Source organism: Brachyistius frenatus, unplaced genomic scaffold (assembly GCF_029030835.1).
Source record: "Brachyistius frenatus isolate BFR_SWC_R1_liver_20210118 unplaced genomic scaffold, ASM2903083v1 Contig_19, whole genome shotgun sequence".
Taxonomy (NCBI): Eukaryota; Metazoa; Chordata; class Actinopteri; family Embiotocidae; genus Brachyistius; species Brachyistius frenatus.
Window position 1 is genome coordinate 5,598,408 of NW_027210618.1, and position 27,488 is coordinate 5,625,895.

At 40.2% G+C, this 27,488-nt stretch overlaps 3 protein-coding genes across 3 annotated transcripts in view; 1 reads left to right on the plus strand and 2 right to left on the minus strand.

Moving 5' to 3' along the window:
- Positions 1-27,488, minus strand: part of LOC138619177 (nuclear receptor-interacting protein 3-like) — a 260,883-nt gene that overhangs the window by 173,434 nt on the left and 59,961 nt on the right. The gene's annotated exons all lie outside the window — the stretch shown is intronic.
- On the plus strand, positions 17,765-21,260 carry psma1 (proteasome 20S subunit alpha 1). Its single transcript, XM_069695468.1, has 10 exons — positions 17,765-17,828; positions 18,685-18,729; positions 18,856-18,957; positions 19,237-19,340; positions 19,444-19,532; positions 19,731-19,801; positions 19,929-20,058; positions 20,342-20,421; positions 20,752-20,856; positions 20,984-21,260. The coding sequence occupies exons 1-10, from the start codon at positions 17,826-17,828 to the stop codon at positions 21,044-21,046; spliced, it is 792 nt and encodes a 263-aa protein (XP_069551569.1). The 5' UTR covers positions 17,765-17,825; the 3' UTR covers positions 21,047-21,260.
- Positions 21,982-27,202, minus strand: ric3b (RIC3 acetylcholine receptor chaperone b). The gene is made up of 6 exons (XM_069695467.1): positions 27,015-27,202; positions 26,334-26,569; positions 25,891-25,969; positions 24,147-24,240; positions 23,508-23,638; positions 21,982-23,202 (listed from the first exon to the last, which is right to left on the minus strand). Exons 1-6 carry the CDS (start codon positions 27,133-27,135, stop codon positions 22,727-22,729), a joined length of 1,137 nt encoding a protein of 378 aa, XP_069551568.1. The 5' UTR covers positions 27,136-27,202; the 3' UTR covers positions 21,982-22,726.

Consider the following 27,488-nt stretch of genomic DNA (forward strand, 5'->3'; position numbering starts at 1 on the left):
ATGTTCCTCTATCCTCATCTTTTTACTAGGGATGGGTTTTACCCACACCTGGTAGTAATACGTTGTTACCGCCAGAAGACAGCAGTAATGCACCAAAAGCTGATTGCCAACCGCAAATAAAGAACAAAGGGAGACTACTTTTCCATCAGCCTCCACTCTGTGTAAATATCTAGGTTTAGCCACATTTCATAGGGAATCGTTTCCGGCCACCGCATCCTATTGGGCGTAAACCTCGGGTTAATTTTGAAACTTTTGGTACCGTCTTTAACCAATCAGCACTGACCACTTTATGCAGCAAAAAGGTAGTGAAAATCTAACACCACTGCAACTACTTTTAGAATGCTTAATTTCAATTTCATCGCACTTAACCAATGACACTGGTCACTGCTTGGTCCACCCTTCAAAGTGGCTGTGCAATCTTTGACGTAAACAGGGTTGCCAGACTGAACCTTTGAGCAATAGTCCGGGTGAGCCAGGCTACCACTCTGGACCTTTGTCGGGTAAAATGTATGTGGCGCTATGAGATTAGATGCTCTCGTACAAATAGCAAAAACCTGCAAAGTTGACTACAGTCATCAAATAGACTTGGGAGCATTGCAAATTCTGCCAGATAATGCTCGCATATTATAAGTCTAACACAGCTATGCACAGCTGTTTAGGAGCAAAGCACTGAGCAGACTGTGCATCCACACATCAACAATCAATGACTCGTGATATCAAAAGGCAATTAGACACATTTTTGAAGACATTTCACCTCTCCTACGAAAGGCTTCTTCTTTTCACGCCTTTCGGGTTAAAGGTGAAACGTATTAAGGAATTTCTACCAATTGACTTTGGACAACACTTTGATTGACCATGACCTGGATCCCCTCATCTAAAAAATGACAGCCAATGACAAGCTTCCCATCAGCTTTGTCCAAGGCATTTATTTTAATTTTTTTAAAGTTGATGGCATTTGTTGATCCTGAGTTTATGGTGTGACTATATCTCTCTTTTTCTTTCTGTGTGTGTGTATGCACAGAGGTGGGGGGGTCTTCGAATAACATTCAAATAGTTCAGAGTAAATACTGAATATTATTTTTGCTTGAAATGCTAATCTATACTGCAAGTATTTACATATTTTATCAATATGCAAACATACCTATCTTTAGTTATCTAACACTTTTGGATTACTGACGAGCTTGAACATGAAGAGATCAAGAAAGTGTGTCGACAGTGTGTATAAAGAAAACAGAGAGACAAAAACTAAGGGACACATATTTGTATCAAAAAGAGTTCCGTTTTGACATGAATTGAATGTCTATATGATCATCCACTGGATGTGCTGTTTTTGCATCCCTCTCGCCTTCAATACACGGCAGGAGTGTGGAGTGGCTGCGACTTCCATTGTATTCCCGCCTGTGGCCGAGTGTGCTTACATACATATTGGATTTTTCACCACAGGTGTTCCTTTTAGGTCATCTGCACCCACTTCACCCCAGGGAGCTGCTAGTACATGCAATACTAACTCCTTTAAAGTTTTCCCTAGGTTCCTGAAAAAACTTTGGAGCACTGAGTCAATAAAGTAACCTTTGAAGCAGGGCCTTCCCTTAGCTGAGATCAACACAACCACTCTAGTGTAAGTTATTACTGTGGACACAACTGCCTGTAGCAGCTGTGGTATTATTGGATACGGGCAAATGTGCTATATGACATATTCATGGCTCGGCTACATTGGCCCAATCAAGTATCTCAAGTGGAAATGTAACAAAAATAGCACACCTGCAGAAATGATGCTCGCACAAATTAACAGAGTTATTGACATATAAGACTGCCATGCTGTATGTCAACATAATGGCTGGGCTAAAGGGGAATGTAGAAGTGTAGTTCTTTAGTGTCTTGCGAATAAACATTTATATTCAGTATTCCCACAATGCATGGGTTTACTATGTCATTGTCTCTGTTTGGTAGGGAATCTAAAAGTGACTAAAGTTTAATACCTACAAAAACTCAAAAAGATGAGCAGAAATACATGTTCTCATTTCAGTCCACCTTATATATGTTTGTATACCCTACAGTTGAGAAAATGTAATAGATTTTAAACAAAATTTAAAAAAAAAAACTTCTCTGCACTTGCACTTGCTGGCAGGTGAGAGGAATCACAGGTATTTTCTCAGAAATCTATGCTCCAACAATTAGACGACTGAAATAATAATTTTAGTCATTTTTAATGCAGAAATGCCAAAAGTGTCCTCGTTTCAGATAGTCAATATGCGATAGTAAAATAAATGTGTTTCAGTTTTGCAATGTTGGTTTTAAAAAGAGCAGATTAAAGGTACTTTGGTAATGTTTCAATTACTTTTATTAACACTTCAGAGACTAATGAGTACATTAATAAATCGAGAAAAATAAACAGAAAGTTGATTGATGCTGAAGCGTACGCCGCTCCCCAAGAAAAAGTAGGGATTTATACAAACAAACTTGATGGGAAAATGTGTGCACCGGTAAGCAAACTGCGACCCATTCAAACACACGTTTTGGAAAATTGGCGACACAGATGGTGAGGTGGGGAATTGAAGCCAGACTTTAGAAATTAAATGTGACATATCTTGATACATATAACGAAGCTTTTAACATTAACATTCTAACCAGCAGAGTAATTTTTGCTCGTGACTTATAATTATTACACAAGCAACTTTCAACTGCAAAAGATAGAAGCAAATCTAAATCTCACATTTAACTCCGCTCATGCTGTCTCATCAACAGGTTCCTTTTCACCGCGTTAACACTGCAAACTAATCATCATCCTTTATAAAAATCCAAGAAAATATCAAAATAGCTTTAGACTGAAAAACTGCAAATTCTTTTTCTCATATTAGTACTAGTTTAATGCAGTTGTTGCGCGTAAAAGTGCTTCCACTGAGCTCTCAGGTGCACAGAGCGCAGCATAATGGATACGTGCTTCACAGCAGGCGACATGTTTTCTTGTTTTTATGACCCCACTGCTGTGGCCACCAAACAAATATGAGCTTCATATCCTCCACATCGTCCACAATTAACCAAAGAACCACTGACGCACATGGCTAATTTTATATGCATCAACCTTTATAACATGCTTTGCATTGACCATTTATGGTTGAATGTGGGCGTGCTGAAGGCGGGATATGAGGCCAATCTACATGAGCACATTTCTACGTGGATTGTGATTTAGAAAGGGAACATTGCGTGTAGTAGAAAATAGCGTGGGCAAAAAAAAAATCAGATTTATAAAACAGTGTGCACGCCATTTTCTGCTTTTCTGCATTCATCCTTCTACACAGTCTACGGAATCACCTAACTATCCGTCTTATAATCCACTTGCCTTCAGAGCAGCTTCACATTATGTCATTAGTCTTACAAGATGCTGAGCCGCCTAAATTAATTACACCTATTCTCTATTGTTGATGCCTGCCTGTCGCCAACCTTAAATCGTCTGACTTTTGTAATTCTTCTGGCTTTTTTTTTCTTTCTATTACATATATTTTTAAGGGTGGCACACACTGTCGCCCCACAGTGAAAAGGTTCCGGATTCGATCCCTGGGCCTATCTGTGTGGAGTTTACATGTTCTCCCTGTGACTGCATGGGTTCTCTCCGGGTACTCCAGCTTCCTCCCACCATACCATCAGGTATGAGCATTGGATAATGGTTTGTATTGTTTGTATTGTTTTGTTATGGAACCAGAGCATTTCATTCTTTAGCTGCCAATACCTTCATGAAAGTTCCATGTTTGCTTTCCTACCCTTCTAATCATCTCATCATGGCCCTTTTGATTTATCATATAGCCCCTAACATAGTGCCACTGACCTGCAGTGTGCCCTTCTCCAAGCTCTGCTCTGGTAACATAGCAACAAAAACCATATAAACATTATCCAAATAATGAGTGATGTCACGCTCCTTCAATAGAATATCAAAGTGACCAACAATAACCTTGACACACCATTATGATTCGAAACCACAACATACAATGTGTTTGTTAAAGGGGCTCTCGGTGGACAGCTGCTGTTACTGCTCTCTCCACCCACACAAAAACAATTAGGATGAAGTTAGCTTGACATTGGATATTGGATCTTCAGTGGATATTTGTTGTTTCGCTTTCAATAATTTGTAAAGCAAACGATTAAATCCACAGTAATGAGCATGTGTGATTCTTAGAAACGGAAGAACGATTTACAACCACTGGTTTCAATACTTGAAGTGCCACCCACAGATAAGTTCACCGTTCTCTGGGGCTTGATGAAAGACATTCAGGGAAATGCAGGAAATCACTATTGAGCCAATTGGTACAGATGACTGACTTTAATACTGTAGGAGATGCGTTTTGCTGTCACACAGCAATTATTCTACATGACACATAACAGCTAGTCAGGCATACATTGTTTCTACAACATTTCAAAATTAAAAAATATATGATGCTTTAATAACATGTTAAGTACCCATAGTTATTGGTTATTGTGGTTCACTTTTTAATAACAAACAACATTTCAATGTTAATGTTTTACATTTACATCAGCTGTATTAATTCTGTATGTCTGCTCACACATCGCTGTCACTGAGAAAGCTGTCATGAGGACTCTGCACATACTCTGTTCACAAAGATTTACTCTGAAGGGGGAACAATTTTACAATTTTATCACACTGCCATGAAAAGTTGAAATGTATCGTACAATTTTTTTGTGTCATGTACATTAGGTCCTCAGAGGAGACAATTTATTCACATTCCCTTTAAAAAATTGGCTGATCTTGATGGAAGGGATAAAGCCGTGCATACCTTATTAGCACGGTTTACAGTTCACAGTTGCATGTATTGGCAATTAATTGAACAAAAACATTCATGACACAACATTCCTGTCAGGGGTAACAGCAAGTTATGTCACTATTATTTAATGTAAGTACAGAAAAGAAACACTTTCAACATGTAGCTTCCATTTTTACTGGCACTGTTTACCTCTTGAAACTTGGAGGCATGATTTTGACTTTGTGCATGGAACAATAAAGGTAAGGCTGTTCACAGATGCAACCACAATGGAAATACCACTCCAACAAATTTGAAATCAAAGAATTTGAAATTTGAAATAGAAGGAAGCTTGTAACTCAAATGAGGCAGCAACAAAAATGAATGAAAACCCATCAAGCTTACAAGGTAAAGTTTAGATTTAGGCCATGTGGATTGCAAGCAAATACATAAAAATAATGGTGTTTGCTAAAATTCTTTCATTTCAGAATTTTTTGCAAATTCTTTGAATGAATTGATGAGCAGTTTTGTCTATGAAATAAAAACATGCTCATCCCAGATGATGTCATCATATATCTTGTTTTGTCAAAGCAGCATTTTAAAAGTCCCAAACCATTCAATTTATAATCATACAAAACAAAAAAGCAACAAAACTTATTTCACTAATTTGTTAAAAAATGTGTAAAACAATGAATTAATAATCAAGATAAATGATCTTTTTCTCAATTAACAAATCATTTTCACTCAATCCAGTTCACATTACTCTAAAATTGCACAAGATATATGGTATATTCGTAGCATACAGTAAGTGAAGAAAAAGAACAATCCCATCTAACAAGCTGTGAATACAACTAATATTACAGCGTCATACTTTTCCATGTCCAGAACCTATAAATCACCATTGGGAGGACAGAGAGTGTTGATAGGGTCAGAGTAGGGTGATATACTCTATAAGGCACTGCTCAATGTTGGGCACCTCCCAGTCAGTTAAGGCCAGGCCCATCCAGATAAATCACTTCCTGAGGAGAAAGGAAGACGAAACAGCACTTAAGTCATTATCCAACTGCAGCCTCCTGTAATGGCTCTCAATCTCCAAATCTAATCAGTGGCTTGCCACCACAAAGGAGGCTCGCCACCTGATTAAATGCAAGTTCAAGTGGTAGAACTGGTCTGACTTTGTGGTTTTACATTAGGCAGAGCCGGGACAGTGTTTAAACACCTGGGGTGGAGTATTCACTGGGATCAGCAGGAACAGGTTGGAGTGGAGGATATGTGGCTTCAAGCAGGTGCTAACACTCTTGAACATGTTCTATCTGTTAAACTAGCAGAACAAGTAACTGAGTGGAAGGTCATGCTAACATTTGGGGGAATGTCATCATGTAGGAAAGCCTGTAAAATGTCAAGGATGTGAGGGGGGCAGGCTACAATTCTAGGCGTTTGCCGTTGTTCATCTCGAGACATTAAGGAGATTACATTCAATTGTTGAAACCTTAAAGCATCAATCAGGGGCTTTTGGCATCACAGTGTGGGAGGGATGTTGGCCACCTCGCTCATACTGACTCACTGTCTAAATCCCTGGGCTTGCTCGTATCTACTCCACATTCATTCAAGAAAAAGGAGCAAACAAGAAAATGAGACCTCTCAGCAATCGATAGCTAGACACTTACAAATGCTTTAGAGGTCCAGAGTAACACTAAGGAGACTTTGTGCTTCTGAAAAGTGCCTACTGTGGGTCCTATTCATCACTGTTACACAAGAGTGAAGGAAGTGACCTAACTAGCAGAAGTATGGCTGAATTGGATTTGTCTGGCGAGAGCTATTGTTTGTCATCCCCGCCAGCTCGACTATATAAAACAATATGAGAATAATTTCATCATTCATTTCATCCACTGATATTTCTAATAAAAGGCGAGACCTCTTGCAGATCGAGAGCCTGATGCACAAAAAGCTCAGCTTGAGTCTGAATTAATTTCATTATTGGGACCTCACAGATTAACCTAATTGTTGTGTTGAAATGCTTAAAAGTAAGTAGTATTTGTATGAGTAACACTGAAGTTCCAAGTGACCACTGCATACATGGATTGACTGATGGTTCACTAAAACTCCCCAGAACACCAATTGGCCATTCATAGCTTAGTCATTTTATCAATTATTTCCTAACTTTTTCTGACTGCAAAATCAACAGTTGCTGGCAGGAAAAATTATGCCTGTTTTTTGTCTACCTCAGTCTGAAATCAAATAAACCCTTATTTGTGAAGGTAAATCTACCAGTTGGGATTGTAAACTGTACAAACTACAAAAGGGGAAAGCTTGAGAGATGTAGCAACAGAATTATCCCTTCTACCTGTGTAGAGCCCAGTTGAAATTAAAACCTGATGAGCAGACACTTGATGGGACATAACTTGTAAACCAATACTTCAAGACATCAGGATCACCTACACTTACACAACAACAAAGCATAGTGAAGGTGCCCTTTTAAGTTACCAATACTGTTTGAAATTTTGTGCATTGCAACTGTTATTTTTGCTTGCTAAAATAACAGTTCTGATGCATGCTAAAAAAAATGTGGAGTGACTCAGATTGGTGCTCTCTCAAAAGCTGGGCAGAGGCAAGCAGTTCCTCTGAGGTATCTTAAGGAAACTTGGCTCTCGTCTTTGGAGTCATTTCAGATTCAATCACACTTGATCAACTTGGACCGTATCCCGTGGTATTTATAGAAAGTTAAACGTTATGCGGTTATAAAGCCTGGCCAAGACCCAAGAATCTGCCATCATTTCTGCCTCTGCAGCAAAGCTGAGAGTTGAACATTTCTGGCTCTTGGTGTCGCTCAAAGAAGCTCGAGTTACAGGATAACTTAGAGGCAAAATCATCATTAAAACAGGCAAAATAATATCCATTTGAAACCATTTGTTTTACCCAAAGCAAAATTTATACAGTGCTTTTTAGCAAAGATCTAAGCCACCATCTCTGTCTTTTATTGTATTGCTTTTTTCTTTAAAGTGCAGAGTCCTTTCTTGCATCGTCTTTTATGAAAAGCTCATTTTTACTCAGGCTTTTTTTCCACCATCTTTTATGATCATTATAGTATTTCTTTGCCATTCTTCTTGTACTTTCTGCTGCCTAAGACAAGTTTGCCATGTGTCTCACAAAAGAGTACTCATCAAGAGCTTGTTCTCCTTTTCAGAGGAAAATATCTCAAATTGTAGACCATCAAATTCCTGACCCCTGAACCTCTTCTTTTCTGTGTTATGTCACCCTCGTTAAGGTAATTCAGTCTACCAGTTAATGGTTCGGCCGGCATGGCAATGAAATGAATATGGTGTATTCAGCCGTTGCATTTTTTTTTCTCTGCCAACAGAAATGGGGTAGTTTTTTCAATCAGTCAAATGCAGTTAAAAGCACCCTTCACTCATAAAAGCCATTATTGTTACATGATGGATCCTGAAGCACAAGAGGCCATTAATGGAGTTTAATGAATAGATTAGCCAGAGCAGCCAGGTGTCTCCAGAACACTTGATCACACGCCCACCAAAGCTCCAAATTGTGCCATAGCCCTTCATTTCACCAGTTGATGTGTGTATGAATAAAAAAATTCAGCATTTTTTAAGACCGAAAAGCTTTCTGGCGATATCAAAAATGCTAAAATTCTGTCCTGTAGAGCCTTGAAACCTGATAAAGAAAGGCATCCCTGAAGACATACAAAAATATCTACACTCGAGAAGCCATTTCATTGAATTTCCACAACAGCCAAGTCAAAAAGCCTAAATATCAATTTGAGCTAACCTTTCACTATGACCCAGACAGCGTACAAACTGTTTGCTGAAATTCTTCATAACTGTGAGTATTGATTTGCAGGCCTCCCTGTCCTAATTTGCTGTCATGCTTGCTCTCCTGTAACCAACGATACATGATGACGTAATGTCAGGATGAATTCCACCATCCAAGCTGATGACATGATCACATAGCAATGGCCCTCACAAATCAGTGAGGCTTTTTATAGCAGCCCATACTCATTTAAATCAGTCACGCATGTCCTTACTAAACCACAAGCTTCATATAAATTCAAGATTAAGCACACAAAGGTCACATCACATGAAATTTAAATAGAAGGGGATCTTTGAATTAATTTTGACAAACTTATCGAATGTTTGGCTGTCCTCAGTAAACTGCATAAACTCCCTGCTTCTATCACTACTGAAGAAATTGCATCGTCTATATTTTATAACTTGCAGGCTATCTGTGTAGCTGTCCTGTCCATTCCTAATTAAAGAATGTGTTTTTCTATGTTTACATCATTTTTGATATAATTGTAATGCTAAAAAAAAGATTGGATCTCAATGCGATCTCAATGGGTGTGTGCAAACTCGTAAAGAATTTTCAAATTTCATTAATCTGTGTGTTTATTGTGTGTGTTATATGGAGGGAATGAAAATACTTTAATTTGTGGGTAAAATAATTAAATCTGCATATATTTTGTCGAGTGATGTATTCATTTGCTGAGGTAATTTCCGGTCAGTGCAGAACTGCAGTGTGCAATTTGAAACAACATTACCCTGTCAAGATACCTGCATTACACAGGTAAGAGTCCCAAGATGCAAGAGCACTATTTGTCAGTGTACCAAGAGAAGTATGTCATTTGGAACACAGCATTGTACTTTTGCTGGCCAATTGTGATCCAATCTCGCCAGGAGGCATGTTGATGCAAGGTGGAAACAGGGTTATAGACTCCCATTCAAAAAGCATTAACTTCTCTTGAAATACAAAGTCAACAATTTTCTTGTCATTATGGTGTCATTAGCTAAATTCAATCCTTTTGATCCGTGCTTTGGTAAACCTTTAAAAAATAATTACATCATAATCGCATGTTTGGCCTCAAAGAGAGGTAGGCCTTTGGGGTTGTACTGGTTTGATTAATATGCCTGGGGTGTAGCCAGGTGGGTGGGCATCTCTGTCAGATCCACCCCTCGCTCTTCTCCAACTCCAACTATGGTCACCTGTGCCTCCAAACAACCAAGATGGAAACATTCAAATCCCAGAGTCGAGGCTTTAATGTGGCAGTTCACAAACGAATGGCCGGGTAGACACTTGTTTTTGTTGTGCACAAGCGGGAGCAGATTTGGTTTTTAGCATAATATTAATCATTATCAGAGATAATTTAAATGTTATCAGAGATAATGATTAATAGTGATACAATTATTGAAATTGATTAACAATTAAGGGGCACCACCCTGGTAACAGGGACCAATAACCAAATTGTCAATTCAGTTTCATCAAGGTGTGTTTATCTTTAAGTGAACAGTTAAGTTGTAAATCTGTGCACTGATTTCACAGTCCAGCGTTTACCAAACAGTAAATCATGGTGTTGAACCATGTGGTAATCACACTTTTATCAGGCAGGAAAACACGTGGACTTGGTCTGTGGTTCACGGCCCTGGTCTTTTAACTATCAGAAGTACAAATTATTGTCCTAAAACTGCTTTAGCACCACCAAGTGCTGCTAGAGTTTGGCTCCAAACAGCGTCCGGCTCCCTAGATTCCCATTCAACTAGTCTCATAGATAAGTCAATAGTCAATAGATTTTTAGTTAAGTTATTTCAGTTTTACAAGCTAAAGTCATCCCTTTTTATTTGTTTTCTGGTGGTCCATCTGAAAATAATCTCTACATTAGAAAATAAGCTTTAAATAGCTTTTTTTTTTTAGGAGTGGATCTGTTTGATTGATGAGCCTGTGGCGCAGTCAAGTTACAACTATCGGTGGGCGGGAAGTAGTATCATCGGGTTTCCAATCAGATCGAGTCAGATCCACTGCCCCCCCCCCCCCCCCCCCCCTGGGGCTCATCCATACATGGTCACTACAGGCTCCAAACTGCTCAGAACTAGCTAGGTGGTGCTGTCAAAAATCTGATATGTCACTGTTTCTTTGTGGTCAGACTTTGTCTTTCATGTAGGTATCTTCTTTGTTCTCCATCTCTACGTGGTCATGTCACCCCAACAATTTTGACAAGATAAAAATGCATTTAATTATAATTAATTGCCACAAGGACAACCTTAGCCATTCTGGGGTCACTGAGGATCTGTGGTCTCCAATCCATATTGCATGATTTGTAAATGAATTGTAAATAGACTTTAAACATCAAACTCACCCAACGAGGAATGGGAATACATTAGTGACTTCACTGTGAAGTTCACTGAACTGAACTTCACGAGTCAGAAATCAGGCTGATGTATCACGCAGCCGACTGGCTTTCTTGTCATACTTTCAGCTGCTGTGAAATACATCATTGTCTTGAAAAAATGTAATCATGAACAACAACAAAACCAGAAGGTGACTCATAATAAGGCTAAGCTGTAGGCTTCTCCCAAATTCATCCTTCTCTTGCTATCATCAAAAGATGTGTCATCATGGAAAAAAGAATGACAGTCTGAGTAACTTAAATCAGTCATCAGGTTTGAGTTGATTTGTGTTATTGTTTTATTTATTTTGTTGTTGTGGTTGTTGTGGATGTTAATTTTTTTTTGTTCTTTTTTTTTTTTTGCTGCTGCCCAAAATAATTTGTGGATATTAAACACATCCAGTGTAGTGCTAACCGACAGAAGACAATGTTCTCATTTCCAAAAGTGACCACTCTCATTACGACATTAGTCTTATTCCAAAGCTGCAGTGCTAGATGAGCAAATGCAATTAATGCTTAAACATTTGCCGGTGAGCCAAAAGTAATGATTGGATGTCTCCGCTTTGTAGGCTTGGCATCATCAGATGTTTCTGCATTGACACTCACAAAGGATGACAAATGAACGAGTGGTTCTTGTGCATTAGTTTTCAAGTTAGTTCAGCCTCTGTTATCATCAAACATCTTTACAGTAAAAGGCTGCATTTTCCTGCTGCCAAGCATGATGAAGAAAAGGATTTGTGATTTGAAATGACTAACAGCGATGGAGGCACAGCTGATCAGTGTACTTATATTTGAATTATATGAACAGTAGTCAGTGTTGTAATTTTGCTTAAGGATCAAATCAAAAGTTAGATTGAAACCCAGCGGAACCTAAAGAAGAACATTGAGTTTGAGGGTGTCAATCAGGACAGTCCATCAGGAGTGAGACCTTGTTTTAGGAATTTAGTGCTAAATCACTGGTTCACTCACTTGCTGACCTGTTTCCGATTTTACAACCAGCTGTACTGAGACAGGATTAATGGTCTGTCCGGACTGTTTGATATGTGGGTAATTTTGGAAACTCCCCCCACACCTCACACCTTTTAGATGTTGAACAGCAGGTGTCCATGTCATCTGTAACCTTCAGAAATCCACAATTCAACAAGTACGCCCACTCTACTCAGTCATTGGTGAGAAAACAGGGAATATATCAACTTCTCTCTCAAACTCTGTTTAGCCAGATAAGAATCTAAAGACAGTTGTCTGACTCGTCATAATTTCCCTTTGAAGCTTCATGTAATAGTTTAGTTGTTGCATTTCTTCCTACCGTGACTGAGCCATGTTATTGTGTTACAGTTGACAAATTGGAGCCATTAGGATCTCAGTTTATGCCTGAATTTTTCTTTAAATCCATCCAAAATTTCTCAAGGTTTTTTACTCTGTGGTGGAGAGGAGGACGCTGAACAAACTATTGTCCATATTGGATAATCCTGTCCACCCTCTCCACCACCTGCTGCAGGGACAGCGGAGCACTTTCTCTGAAAGATTCCTCCAGCTCCGCTGTCACAAGGACCGATGCAGGAGATCATTCCTGATACAGGAGATCATTCCTGATACAGGAGATCATTCCTGCCCACTGCAATAACACTGTACAATAACTCACCTCTGGCAAAATCCATCACAGTACAATAACACTGTTGACTGTGTTTTTTGGTACATATACATATATATATATATGTTGACTGTGTTCTTGGTTTGTTTGTATATAATATATATAGATATATAACGTACTGTATAAACTGTGCATTTTATATTTATATTTTTTACTGCTATTTACTGCTATTTTATTGCTTTTCTATTATTATATTATATTCTAGTATTTTATTCTATTATTTCTATTATTATCTTATTGCTTCTGTATGCTGCTGTAGCAAAAAAAATTCCCCTCGGGGATTAATAAAGTAAATACCTACCTACCTACCTGCTCTGAACAACAGTGTTGGATCAACAGACTGATGCACCAATGACAGACAACCATCATTAAAGCCCAAACTCATTAGTTTGGAAACATCCAGTATCCCACAGATTTAGCCTCACACAGATGTAGTCTTATGAGGTGCAAATTAAACAACCTGAATGGAAAGAAGAAAGAAAAGTTAGTTAGAATTTCTTTAATTAATAACACAAAGAGCCAACGCTTCGAAAGGGAGGATATTTACAGTATACTTTACTGTAGCCAAGTGAGTCTAAGTCGAGTCTCTTCAGGAAATAAATCCTCTATTCATCTCAGTGTAAGCCCAGTTTTACAGACACAATAACAATAGCAGAGGGATTTTCCCGCAGCTAATTTTGCAGTCAGTGAATGTCCTCCTCTACGGGGTCCAGGAAGGTCACCTACGAGTGCATTAACTGACAAAATTAACTGCCCTGAAAAGTCTGACTGCATTTTGTGTTATACTTTATGCTAATCACTTTTAATAGATTTCCGTATCATGTTATGGTTTTAAACTTTAAACTCTCTACCACCTGTGCAATCTGCTTTTAAGAAAGAGTTTTAAAACTTCTGCTGTGTTTGCTTTGGTCAAATGCAATCAGAACATTAAAATAATGAATTCTGGTACTGTGCCACTGGTGTGGGTGCATTTCCTGGCATTAAAACAATAAAAATGATGGATAGGAAAATCCTAATTCGCCTACTGTTCACATAATATGAGAAATCAACTTCTTCCAGGGCTGCATTTCCTTTTGACAGTGAAGAGCATTTTTTTTCAATCACAATTTGAATGTGACTGTAAAACCCATATCTGATGCTTACTGGCATCAGGTCATTTTAAGCGAACCTGTTACTGTTGCATAGGTCATTCTACACCAAATGTGTGGTTTGATACTTCTTCACTTGATATTCTGAAGTGCAGACTGTGCAAAAAGAGTCAATCTAGCTGCTGATAATATTAAGAGCCCTCAACGTACTGCATTTTTTTTAGCCAGAAAAAGCCTGTTCAGCCATTTGCCACTGAGGTGCTGCATAAGCGCTTTTGTCAAGCCCAGGAAACTGACGGCAGCAAACAGGATCTGCAAGACTCTCTCCTCACCTCTTCTGTCACACGTATGCACTGGCTTTTTGCTGTATGGAAATGTTAAAGTCAATGACGACATGCAGTATTGAGACCCATAAAACTTATCGATGGGAGGGGCTGAGATGGCATTCCTCCGTTTGCCGTGCGGCTGGCGACCCCTGACCTGCCTTGTTATAGGATAGCTGCCAGCTTAATGCAACCTTGGCAGAGCCGCCACCTTTCCCACCCATTACTCCAGTCATTTTTCAGGCTAAAACACAGCGCTGATCTATTTTAAGCAACAAGGGGATGGAATTTGTGGATTTTAAGTCACTCAGGATGAAAAATTATTTTATAAATTAGTCAAATATATGCTGCTCAGGTAAAAGATACAACAATGTAAGTTGTGTTATTATCAAAACAGCCAGGAGGTTGCTCTGTTCCCATGTCATTAAAACAAATTGTAAACCATGTCTAGTTTAGAGGTATGGGTGCACTCACACTCTCTTCTACTCCTTAAAACACTGTCTGCCTCGCCACCACGTGCGGGTCCACATTGTGGCTCGGACCCATCACACAGTGACTCAGGCTGCTCTCCATTTGAAAAATTAAACAGAAGAGGAGGGGGGGCTTTGGCAGAGTTAAATGAGGCCCCCAAGAAAGAAAAAAAAAAAACATGCTGAGCTCAGCACAGCTCCTACAATCTCAATCACAAAGGAAGAGGTTGGCGTGCTGATGTAATGGCCGCCGCGGTGCTGCCGCTGCCTTGGCAGAGGAGGAGAGCTCGTCAGCACAGTCCTACTAATTCACCCCTCTTCCCCTCCCTCCCATCCTGGATCAAGGGTACATCAGATATCATTAACAGAGGAAAAAAAAAATTGTGAGCGTTGGCCAAGAATAAAAACAGACACAGGGTATTGGACATAGGAGAGGCATTTAGTGGACATTTATCTGACTGCAGAGACGCACATCATGAAAAAATGACAGAACACGTTGGGAAATGAAAATTATTTCCTGATGTCCAAGAATTTGTGGAGCCACAAAAGAGACGTTGAAGTTTGGGAGAGTCATTACAAGCTCGCTGGTAAATACACCACACACCTGTCAGCATTGGTCCACTTGTAGAGCTGCTCTATAATTGTATAATATCCAGTTGGATTCAGTAGTTACAGATATAAATGGAGGGGGTCATGCAATTATTATTAAAGTTGAAAGGAAAAAAATAGTTATGATTCTTTTTTTTTCTTTTTTTTTCCTGTGAATTACTGAATAATTCTACTTTTATCATAAACAAATCAAACTGAACTGGTTACTGCTGATTAGCAGACATAAAGTATGTCATTATGGTGAACGGTGGTAAACTGACATTGAATAATTTGGAATGGTCACAAGGAAAAAAAGGTTGCGAATGAGTATTTTACAGTAAACCAATAAAAGCTAAGACATGCCAGCAGAAATTACCCATTACAAGCACTGAATCATCTGGGATTTATCTGAAAGAAAAATCCTTAAGGAACAGGAAGAAAGAAAATGTATTGACCAGAAATGTCTGGCTCTTACCCAGCTAATGGAATAGGCAATGGGATTTTAAATTTGTGTGGTAGTACACCTTAATCACAAAGGATATAGCTTCATCATCTGATTTTGATCATGATCTGATAAGGACTTGTGAAATGACTAAGATTTTTTTGTTGTCTAAAAGAAATAAAGCTATGCCATGCAAGAGACATTTAATTAAATTTTTCCCATTTAGTGGACTTTTCCAAATAGAGAAATTTGCTGAAATAGGTGAACATAGCAGAGAAATTTGATACATTCACAGGTTCAGGAGATGAAATGGGTGGCTGCCAATTTAAAGACTGTAATTTAAGACAGTTCAGCCAGTTTCTCTGAACTTGGTGGCACTTTCCTGAAGACAGGAATCAAGATGAAAACTCCTTGTGTCATCTGTGCTTTGCCCAGAAGTAGCATCAGTGGCAACTTCATAGATAATAAATAGGCTGTTGACTTTGTCAAAATGGGACATTTTACTTATTTTAGCCCAGTTTGCTGTCTCTAAAATCTGTTTCTAAAACCTAATTTGTCTTCGTCCAGTTTATCATCTATGAAGAAAGATGGTTCAGAGAAGTGCAGTGGATGACAAGTATTGACTACTTCAGTCAATACTTGTGTGGCACAGAAATAACATATGTGAATTATTAAAATGGGTGGCATTTACCCTTAAAGGAACATTGAAAACACATGAACTGCAACTGCCTGCCTTTTGAAATATATATTGGCTACATGACTGCTTGGATTCTGTTTATTTTTTATGTAGTTTAGTTCATTTGACATTACAAGAGGAGGACACGGAACCACACACCTAAAAATGTCACTAGGGATGACACAATGCTGCTGCATATTCTTTTGTATGTGCACCTGCAATCTAACATCCAACTGTTAGATTTAGTTTTTTATTGTTGTTTCTTGTGTCAGTTGAGTTGAGTTGAATATGGACTTGCATATATTTAAAAAAAAAAAAAAAAAAAAAGTAGAAGCTGCTCTGGACTTGACTGTAATTTCAACTTGCCTCATATCTGCTTATAGTCTACTGTACTGTATAAATACCCGTACGTCACAATTCCGTTTCCATATCTGATGCACATTACTATTGTTTGCACTATATTATTAGTATTTCATATAAACTGCATTTTGCTTGTACAGAGTATACAATCTGTAGACATTGTAATAGACTGCATCATCTGTGCATTGTCTGTATTGTTCAGGAGTCACCAACTGCCAAACCCACATTTCTTGTGTATAATTTCTTGTGTAACATACTTCTTCCAACTTTTGATTCTGAACTTCAAGCACAGTAAGATGTTAAAAGATGACAAACTAGCATATAAAACACCCACCCTTATCATCTACGGGACAGCTTGTTCATCTTTTATTCTGGGTCTTTGTGTACAAAAGTGGCCGTAACAGCAGTAATATTGTCATGGTCGATGTTAGTGAAGTACCTGCAGTGTCTTCTTCTAATTTACTGCTGCCGCCTGGTGTTCATGAAAAATCACTGCGCAGTCAGTGAAAGACAGAAAGAAAGAAAGAAAGAAAGAAAGAAAGAAAGAAAGAAAGAAAGAAAGAAAGAAAGAAAGAAAGAAAGAAAGAAAGAAAGAAAGAAAGAAAGAAAGAAAGAAAGAAAGAAAGAAAGAAAGAAAGAAAGAAAGAAAGAAAGAAAGATGCAGGATTAGCTTGGAAATTAAGTAATGGTTTACGCCCATTGAGTCACATAGAGCACTTAATAGGCTGCAGCTAAAAATAAAACTCTGCTTCATCCATCCATCCATCCATTATCTAATACCCGCTTTATCCTGAACACGGTCACGGGGGGCTGGAGCTTATCCCAGCTCACTTTGGGCGAAGGCAGGGTGCACCCTGGACAGGTCGCCAGTCCGTCACAGGGCCAACTGTTTCATGCTGCATGTTAATATTCCTCAAAGGAAACCATGCCTGTGTCTAAAACTGTGCACATTTGTGTATGATAGCCTATACTTTTAAATGAGGTTAAAAACAAGTTTAAATAGCCTAAAAAGACTACCTACTATTGCAATTTAAAATATATATATATATATATCATTTCTTGATCAATGTAATCGTTTTGACTTTCAACTTTTGAACATCTTCGGACGAAATGAAGCGTCCCGAGATCAGTGTTGTTTGCGCCCTGCGTCAGGCTCACTTTCATCCACATCACGCAGTCTGCTCACCGCTGATTTTAAATCGGGGCTCTGCTGGTTTTCCTTGGCGTCACGCATGCGTCGTCGCTAGGAAAGTAAATCAAGTTCGGATCAAAGCGCCAGCGGAAGAGACGAGACGCAAGCAGAGATGGTAAGTATGAATGAATTCTGATATATGTCGGTTAGTTAAATATTAGACAACACGTCTACATAGTAAATAACAACAAGAGCTACTCTACGTTTTGGTGTTTACGAAGAAAACGAGGTGAATTTACTCGCCCTGATGTAACGTTAGCTAACTTTTTGACTGCACTGTGAGTAAGCAAAACAGCCCCTGAAAGCTAACGCGCGATGGTCAACACTATCTAATGCACCCCGAAGAAACGGCTAATGTTTATCAGACCACATCATATTAAGAAGTCCTCGAGCTCCCAATGACGTAATATATACGTATGTTATATAATTGCGTTGCTGATTAGTTAGATGGTTATATACAAAGTAGCTAGCAAAAATTAGCCACACTAGCCTGAGTTAGCATCACTGAAGCTAGCAAAAAAAAAAAAAAAAAAAAAGCGTCATGTCTTTACTTTCGTTTTCGGCCCGCGGCTTCAGACCGGTATCTTCTTTTGTTGAGTCAACACATATACCCTGCAGTCACCATCACGACTCTTCAAACTTCCGTGCAGTCAAAATTCAATCCATCGAAACGTCAGCTGACTTTATCAGGACGTCACCTGACAGGAGCCCGTTTGAAGTCTGTTTCATATGAGGCTGCACACAAACACGGCTTCATCAATTATTTAGTCGTGGCAAGTCATTTAAAACCTGGAGTCTAGACAGGTCCAGGCTGCATGCGGGACACGGGACCTTCTGTAGTCCCTTTGGAAATAGTATGTACACGAGAAACCAACCGATCATGCAAGACAACTATGTAAGTCCGCCTCTTGCTTGTCACGTCAATATTTCTTTAATTTCACTTTCAAATGATGGCTTGTGTTTGTCTTTAGTTTCGCAACCAGTACGACAATGATGTGACAGTATGGAGCCCACAGGTAAGTCGCTCTCTGCCTTATTTATCCGTCTCTTGTCTTGACTTTTCAAAATAAAATACACGTTGCTTTCACTAGGAAGGACTTAGCTTAATGTGTAAACGTTGTCCGTGTCCATGCGTGAAACAGGGCCGTATTCATCAGATCGAGTATGCCATGGAGGCAGTGAAGCAAGGGTCTGCAACTGTTGGACTGAAATCCAGAACCAACGCTGTCCTGGTGGCATTAAAGGTATGTTCAGACACTGATCACAGCCCAAGATGGCGTAGCTACATAGTCCTACAGTGATTTTGAGTGCCAGTTTACTCTAAACTCTCATTGATAGTAAAATGAAGTGTACTGTTTTATTTTGAAAGGAGAAAAAAAAACACAAAAAAAAACATCAACTCTGGATGAAAACTGTGATCTCAGTGTCATTTAATTGGACCTTTTAAAGTACTGTATACAGTCCGGGCTTGCAGCAGGCTATTAGAGTCAAATCACAACATGTCGTGTTGTGTGACTCTGCAGAGAGCTCAGTCTGAACTGGCTGCCCACCAGAAGAAGATCCTTCATGTTGACAACCATGTCGGCATCTCCATCGCTGGACTGACTGCTGATGCTCGGCTACTCTGGTAGGTCATCGCTCATTTAGTGTTCTCGATTAAGGCGTTCAGTTAAGATGCATATTAAAATACATAATTAAGTTTTATGTAACCGAGACCTTCTTTTCCGCAGTAACTTCATGCGTCAGGAGTGCTTGGACTCCAGATTTGTCTTCGACAGACCCCTCCCCACGTCACGTCTCGTCTCTCTTGTTGGCAGCAGTATCCTTTCAACTGTTAATTTGACATGTCAAAGGAAAATTCAATTCTGTTGTTAAAGTAGCAAGTTGGTGTCTAGCCATCAGTATAATATCGAATATGGACTCCTTCCCATTTGTGAATAAGACAACTGAACAACCTGTTTTCTATTTGGCTGAAAATGAAATGAATAGCAGCATTGATTCTTGACTGAGACTGCAGAAACCCAAATCCCAACACAGAGGTATGGAAGGAGGCCCTACGGCGTTGGACTCCTCATTGCAGGCTATGATGTAAGTTTGTTCTCGTATGTTGTTTGTTAAATATGTCACTTGGTTGACACTTGTACAGTATTATCTGTCATTGAATGAATATAAATATGTCGCCATAGCTCATATCCGTTTGTTATGCTTCACACAGGACATGGGACCTCACATCTTCCAGACCTGCCCATCAGCAAACTACTTTGACTGCAAAGCCATGTCCATCGGCGCTCGCTCCCAGTCGGCACGCACCTACCTGGAGAGATGCATGGACAAGTTCTCCGACTGTAAGATCACACTTTCATTTTTCAGCTTCAGTCACACATATTTATTACTCTTCAGGAAAGCCAGATGTAACGCAGTGCTTTCTGCCAAATACTGCAAAAAAAAAAAAAAACAATATTATTGTGTCCTTATGAGTCAGTTTTACACTTACTTTTGTTCATAGATTTGTCCTGCGCTTACGGGACATTTAAATATTTCAGTCATCACTTCATCAGTGTCCTTTAACAACTTCGTTGTACGATTGTGGAGTGTTCTATTGAGTTAATAGTTGTTGTTTTTTGTCAGGTAATCTGAATGAACTGGTCCAGCATGGCCTCCGTGCTCTCAGAGAAACCCTCCCCGCCGAGCAGGACCTCACAACCAAGGTACGCCAGCTCCCGTCGTCCTTACTCCTGTCTGATCCGGAACTCTTCTACACAATTCCCATTGCACAAGAGATGAGTAATATATTAGGCCTGGACGATGTCTGGCCTGGAACAACATTTTTCTCCTGGACTGCACAGCTTTGTAATAAATTCCACAGCATTTAACTGCGATTGTATCAACAATATAAATCCGAAAGCTCACCCAGCAGGTGAGGTCTGGGTGTGGTTACACCTGCATCTGTTAAGACGTTTGTAGGCAATAATGCAATATTTGTTTAAACGTGCATCAGCGTAATGGCCTTTTCTTATGCGCATGTCTTTTGATTTCAGAATGTTTCCATTGGCATTGTGGGAAAGGACATGGAGTTCACCATTTATGACGACAATGAAGTTGCCCCGTACCTGGAGGGGCTGGAGGAGAGGCCCCAGAGAAAGGTAATGGAAGCATTTATCCCGTCCAGTTTCGGGTGTTCAACTACAAAAAAAAAACACAGTTTAGAACTTTTCATGTCGTTGCTTTGGTAGAGTATTTGAATTTTCAAAAATCTAATTTTTGTCTCAGGTCGCCCAGCCTGCAGATGAACCCGCCCCTGGAGAGGTGCCCGATGAGCCAATGGAGCACTGAGGCAGCGAGCCGCCCAGAGATCTGCTTCCTGTAGATCCTAGACCAACCTGACACTGCAACTTGACAAGGAAATTCTTCAAATAGAAAGTTTTTGTAATGTGCCACTGGCTAAACTGTTGATCTTGATAAATATTCTGCGAACATTAACCCATGTAAAGTTGCTTTTGTATGGGTAAAGTGTACCATTATACAAGTCATAAACTCTTTTTTTGAATTGTGCTGTTGCTTGTCATCACTTACAAGTGCATCAAGCTGTCTTACAATAAGAAACAATATCTAGAAGATCAACAACATAGGTGTCAAACAAGAGGGAGTTCCGAGAGTCTGACTGTTATTGACTGAAATACATCACACCTAAAGCAAACGAAGAAACAAGTGAGCAGAGGAGCCAGAAAACTTTATTTGAATGACTGACCTGCTTTCTGACAGAAGCTTTGTTCAGAGCTTAAAAAAAAAAGTAGATACACAACACTGATGAAACAAGAGGAGAGCAGCTCCTGTTAAGTATTGCCCCCTTTACAGTAGTCCAGTTCATTCACTGTATCTGATGCCATTGGCACAGCAAAAAGGGATTCAGGAGCCTGCTCTATAAAAGATAACGACAAAGTTTAAAACGACTGGTTTGGTTGCTGACGAATGTGAGAAAAAGGCACAAGCTCTCCAGTAAATGATGATAAACATCAGAATCTATATGAAATTTGTTTTTAGCCTCCGTTGACCATTTTCAGTTTGGTGAGATGTTTATTTGTACCTCTTAACATATACTGTGGCCAAGCTGGTATCAAGAGAAAGCGTGTAACAGACCAATCAGTCTACTACAGCATATTGTGCCAGTGTCCAGTTTGGCCCTTTAGGTGTGAAAAGTACACATAAATGATCGCGGTCGAGGTGACGTGATGAAGTATGAAGCGTGGCGAAGTCCAACTAGGGAGGATCAAACCCAGGACGTCCCCAGGAGACTAGGGTTCATTCTCTGAGAAAGCAACCCTAAATATAAGTCATTTACTCACTTAAGTAACGTCTGTTAGGTAACATATAATATGACCTTTTTGACCCAAACCGGGATCTCTTCCTGTCCATTAGTGCTTTTTTTCTCCCCATACTTAAACCACATAGCGTTTGGTAGATAAACCGAAGGCACCTTACTGTTCACACCTAAGTGAGTCAAAACGTAACACTGACCTGGTGTCTCATAGTGGACTGACTGCTGTCGTACCGGGTTGCTTTTGCAGATCTTAATACTGGATCTGTGCAGTGAGCAGGTTCTCTAATTTTTCAGCAGATTTTTTTTACATCAAATCTTGACCTGGACAAGTCCTGGAGGTATTTTCATGTTATTGTAAATTAAGTCCAAAATGTAATGGACTTCTGCATTATGTAGATTGACTGTATTGTTAAATTAGGTTGTAGATGATGAGCATTTTATAAATGAGGCCCCCTGCTTTAACACTCTAAATCATACTATTTATTGTGTTGACAAAGCTGACAATAGTGATATAAAACTGCCCTGTACACATTTTCTCACGTATTCACTTCAAGTAAATAAACAAAGCTGGTGATTGATTTTCATGCTTTTACCAACTTCCATGCTACTGCCCATCTGATGAGAAAAGTCACAAAAAACAGCATCTACCTCCACAAACTAGGTTCCAGCTTAAGTTTCTCTGCATCATGTCAGAGTCAGTCTACAGCTTTCTTTGCCCTCCTCCTCTTGTTCCTTCGTCTGACTGAGCCGCGGGACGTTTCCGTCTCTGTCGGCCGGGTGAGGTCCTCTATCTTCTCCTGCTCCATCACGGACGTCATCTTCAGCGTGAGCTCCAGCTCATTCAGGACTCCAGCCAGGTCCACCTCCGGGACGCCCAGATCAACTCGACCCCCTCCCTCCTTGCGTTCACGCATGTCCTCCTTCTCTCTTCCCCTTAAATCGCTCTCTGGCCCTATGTCTCCTTCACTCACTGCTGTCAAACCAGATTGTCTCACAGTGTCTTCTCTCAGGTCCTCTCCTCCACCTGGAACGTCCTCAGGAAGCGTTTCCCCCAGGTCGACTCCGTCAGTCTCCGTCCTCTTCACCTCTGTCTGTGGACTGTGGTGCTGCTGACTGTGATGGCAACTGCAGCGGGAACCTTCCCAGTGCGGATGAGGCTCCTCAGGATAATCTGTGGGAAGTTCAGAGAAATGGAACAACTCATTTATTCTCCGGTATTGGTTTGAACTTTGTACCTGTTTGGGTGGTAGCGCGTTTCAAAAATCCATCGTCTGATCTATTCTCGGAACTTGTAATTAGGAACTGAATGAAGAAGTAGAAAAGTAACCATGTGTGTTGACAGCTTGATATCAAACACAACAAATTCCCTTTTTTTCATTCTTTCGAGACAGGAAGTGGGAGTGAGAATGGCTTTCTTTGGGTAAAATGTTGTCTTTTTTTCATGTTACATCATGAACTCGCCACTGTGACCGTTACCTTCCCAGTCGTTGCATTTCTTCTTCTCTGGTTCCATCCCCTCCACCAGCTGGCCCTCCTGCATCACCCGAGTTATCTCCGTCAGCTGCTGCAGGAGACTCTCCTCCTGATCTGCTGTCACCACCTTCACCCTGCAGCGCAGACAGAAAACTCAGCGCTCCTCGTTCACATCTCTCACCTAAACTGTGCCTACTTTTGGACTCTGTCTGAACTACCAAAATGCTTTTTTTTTTCTTTTTTTTTTTTTTAATCTAAAAAGCTATGCCTTTTGGTTGTTTAGATGCAAATCAGTTTGAAGTTTCTTTAGGATTTTCTTCCAAAATAAGTATTTATGTGCAGCAACTCAATATTTGTGAGGATAATGTCCAAAAACTTAAAAGATGATTATAAAGCGCAAAAGTTTAAAACCGTGGTCTAGTCGTTGAAGACAACACGAGAGCAAAATATATGCCTTCATGCTTTGCTGTATGGGAGTATCGCGTTTGTCTTTAATTTTGCTGTGGAAGCGATTACTGCACTCATGCAATTCAATTAACAAATAAGAAAATGAGCTTGACTAAATGAGTCATTCCTGTCAGGAAAGAGAGAGGGAGGAGGCTGGCAGACAAAATGATTCCTCGGTATAAAGCGCACACCCACCTGTCTGGACTGTGGTGGGCGGTGGAGACGATATTCTCCATCACCAGCTCCGTCTCCCTCAGCTTCTCCTGCAGCTGAGCCAGCTGAAAGTCAGCTGGAGGACCAAAGGAAAACAACATAAGGGGAAAGGAAAAGCCACAGAATCCCGATAAGTTGAAACAATATTGACAAGTGTAGGCGGGTACAATCGTTTGGAAAATGTACAGTTGTTTTCTCTTTTTTTTTGTTGTTTTTTAGCCTGGGTGGACTGCCAAACATCTCACTGTATGATGCTTTATAGGAATCAATGTGCCAGAAAATGGCCAGCATTCATTTTTTTTCTAATTAACTTAATGCACCTCAAAGATGAACGTGCATTTCGGACGTGGAGATTTCTGAGACTGGATGTGACGTAATGCTGATGTGACACACAAAGAGCTTTTATTCATTTAGAGGAAATGTTGCCCTTGATGTTGATGTTCTGTCTGACGTTACTTCCTTCTAAACAGAAAAATAGAACATTAACTTAAGTGTCATCTACATCTGTGTCACTTTAATATGTCACATACTGGAATGCATAAGAATGCCAATACAGCGCTGATAAGATAATAATGACTGTACAGCCCCGGTTTGTAATACACCCATCAGTTCACTGGAGGATACTGTGTCAGTGTCTCGTTTTGACTAACATAGGTGTAAAAACTAAGCACAGGCAAGACCTGGATCGAAGGAGGAGGTCATGTGATAGAGTATAAAGAATGCTAAAGTAGGGACAGGACTTTCACCCCAAGGACTGGTGTTCGAGTCCGTAAGAAAGTCAGTCCCTGTGGATTTCTTGTAAGTAGCGTGACTAAGTTACTTCCATAATGTAATGCATTTAACTTCTGATATGTACCTTTATTTGCATAAACTTACATTATCTAATCCAAACTATGATGTTTGGCACCGAGTTGTTTCGGTGAAAGGGACCTTACTTTTCATGCCTAGGAGGCACAACGGGAACCTGATATGGTATCCTCAGGTGAACTGACAGGTGTGTTACAAACTTGGGCATGATATCGGGATGGGCTGTGATAGTCACACAATTGGGACGCTGCTGCAATGCTGAAGGAGAGTCTTCCTTCATAAAATGACATCGCATTCATTTAGCACAGGGGTGTCAAACTCATTTTAGTTAAGGGGCCACATACTGCCCACTTTGATCTCAAGTGGGCCAGACCAGTAAAACCATAGCATAATAACGCATACATAACGACAATATTTCTCTTTGTTTAAATCACTGGTGAAGGTTTTTGGATGATAAACCCCTATTTTAAGGTCTTTCTACAATAAACTAGAAACATAAAGAGCAAAAACTCAAGACATCAGCCCACTGTTTATCTGCCCGGGCTCTCCTCTGCAGATTCCCTCGCTTTGTGACGCGTTTGACGCCAAACGAGCGCTTCTTCCTCCGGAGCAGACGTCGCATTTACCCTGTTTTTGAAGCAATTACTGGATCGATTGAAAAAAAAAAAATTAACAAAACATTAGTACTCATAAACCTCCATGTTCTCATAGAAATGCAATTTATGTCTTTCTGTAATTTTCACACTCAGCAAAGTCACCCGGCGGGCCGAGCTGGACCCCCTGGCGGGCCGGATCCGGCCCGCGGGCCTTATGTTTGACACCCCTGATTTAGCAGGTGCCTCATTCCAAAAAAAAACAAAAAACAAGGGAGTGCAGCAATGAAAAGAGAGAGAATAAGTGATGAGTGAATGAAACTCACTGATCTTTCTTTTCATGTTCTCTGACCGAACCGAAGGAAACCTGCCTTCCGACGGCTTGCTGCTCCCCTTGGATGTGATCTAACAGGGAGACAGTAACAGGGTTAAAACTCTCAAAGCATATCATAGCAAATCCCACAGGGGAGCATCTGTCTGTGTTCAAACCACTCAAATATTAACTTTCTCCTCTGCCAAAAAGAGGAATGCAAACACGTAATAATTTCTTTATAGTGTATTTTTTTTATTGCAGTATGAAATAGTTTGATATTTCCATTCAACTTCAGACGTAGACTTTGATACTGTACTATTTAATGCAAAATCCTATTTTCCACCTCAAACTTCTTAAATGTTAAGTGGTGTGCAACTTTTACTTTAGTAAAGGTTTATTAATACTTTCTCCACCACTTCTACTCAACAGCTGTGTGTGGGTCTGGCAGTATTTCACCTTAAACAGTATGTAGAGGATGTAGAATAAGATCCCAAAGCCGTACACAGGGATGATCTGTCCTGCCAGGTTGGATTTGCCTCCGGCTCCTACCCCGGTTCCTGGTCCCTTGGCTCTGGCTATAGCCTCGGGGTTGTTGGCCCTGGAGGAGCCGGACCCCGCGGACCCCGCGGCCCTCTGACCTCGGCCCTCCGGAGCCATCTGACGGTGCATCATTGGAGGGAAACGACCTGAGCCTGCAGGGAGAGGGAGGACAGCTGGACAAACTGAACTCGAATTCCAAAACAGTAAAGGTATAAGAATTTGTCTTTGATTTCTGTTCATTTGAGCAGACACTTCTTCAAAAGCTTTGAGCTGAAAAGTTTTACAGTCACAGTTTTATATCATTGTAAATGGAATATATTTGAGTTTTAAACTGTTGGTCACAAAATAATTAGAACCAAAATAAATAAAAAAGTGTCAGTGTTTTGGCGCCCTCGCCAGGGAGGAAAATGCAACTACAAGAACGATGATACACCGATGATGCACAATATAGTTTTTGGCTTGAAAATACAAAAAACAAACACATTATCACGACTCTCTATAGCTAATAAATAATGTTCTATCCGCTGCCTGAACAGCTATGAAATCAAAAGCAGAGGCCGTCTGGACAGCAAAGAATAACCGTGAAAGGCGACGCACCGTCCGGCCGCTCGGGAGCATCCTTCCTCCCCCGGGATAACAGCATTTTGGGAAGCAGCAGCGCGACGCACAGCACGAGGCACGTCGCGAGGGTCACCTTCTGAAATGTGGACATCGCCATACCGACGGGTGAACGGCCACCGCCCTGCCGTGAAAACGACGGCGTGAGATAACAGGGGAGAGGGGAGTCGGTGGAGCTTCCTTGTTGACTGAGGAGCGGAAGTGCGAGGGAGCTGTAATTACGATGCCTCACGGCTGGGGGGCGCCAAAGTACCGTCTATGTGTGTTTTCGTGACCATTTAGAACTGCCAGGAAATGTATTAAATGTGTTGTTGTTGTTTTTTTACGTGATGTAATTGTGGACATGTCAATCAATGATAATACCAAATAATCCATGATACATAGGCTTAAACCATGATTGTGACATTTTTTTATTTGTTTTTTTCTTTATTTCTCTAGTGTACTTACATGTTG

Coding starts and splice junctions, on each gene's coding strand:
- psma1 (XM_069695468.1), top strand. Junction 18,730..18,855: donor TGACAGTATGGAGCCCACAG/GTAAGTCGCTCT, acceptor TGCGTGAAACAG/GGCCGTATTCATCAGATCGA. Junction 20,059..20,341: donor CATGGACAAGTTCTCCGACT/GTAAGATCACAC, acceptor GTTTTTTGTCAG/GTAATCTGAATGAACTGGTC.
- ric3b (XM_069695467.1), bottom strand. CDS start 27,135: ATGGCGATGTCCACATTTCAGAAGGTGACCCTCGCGACGTGCCTCGTG. Junction 26,570..27,014: donor TGCTCCCGAGCGGCCGGACG/GTGCGTCGCCTT, acceptor CTCTCCCTGCAG/GCTCAGGTCGTTTCCCTCCA. Junction 24,241..25,890: donor GAACATGAAAAGAAAGATCA/GTGAGTTTCATT, acceptor TTGGTCCTCCAG/CTGACTTTCAGCTGGCTCAG.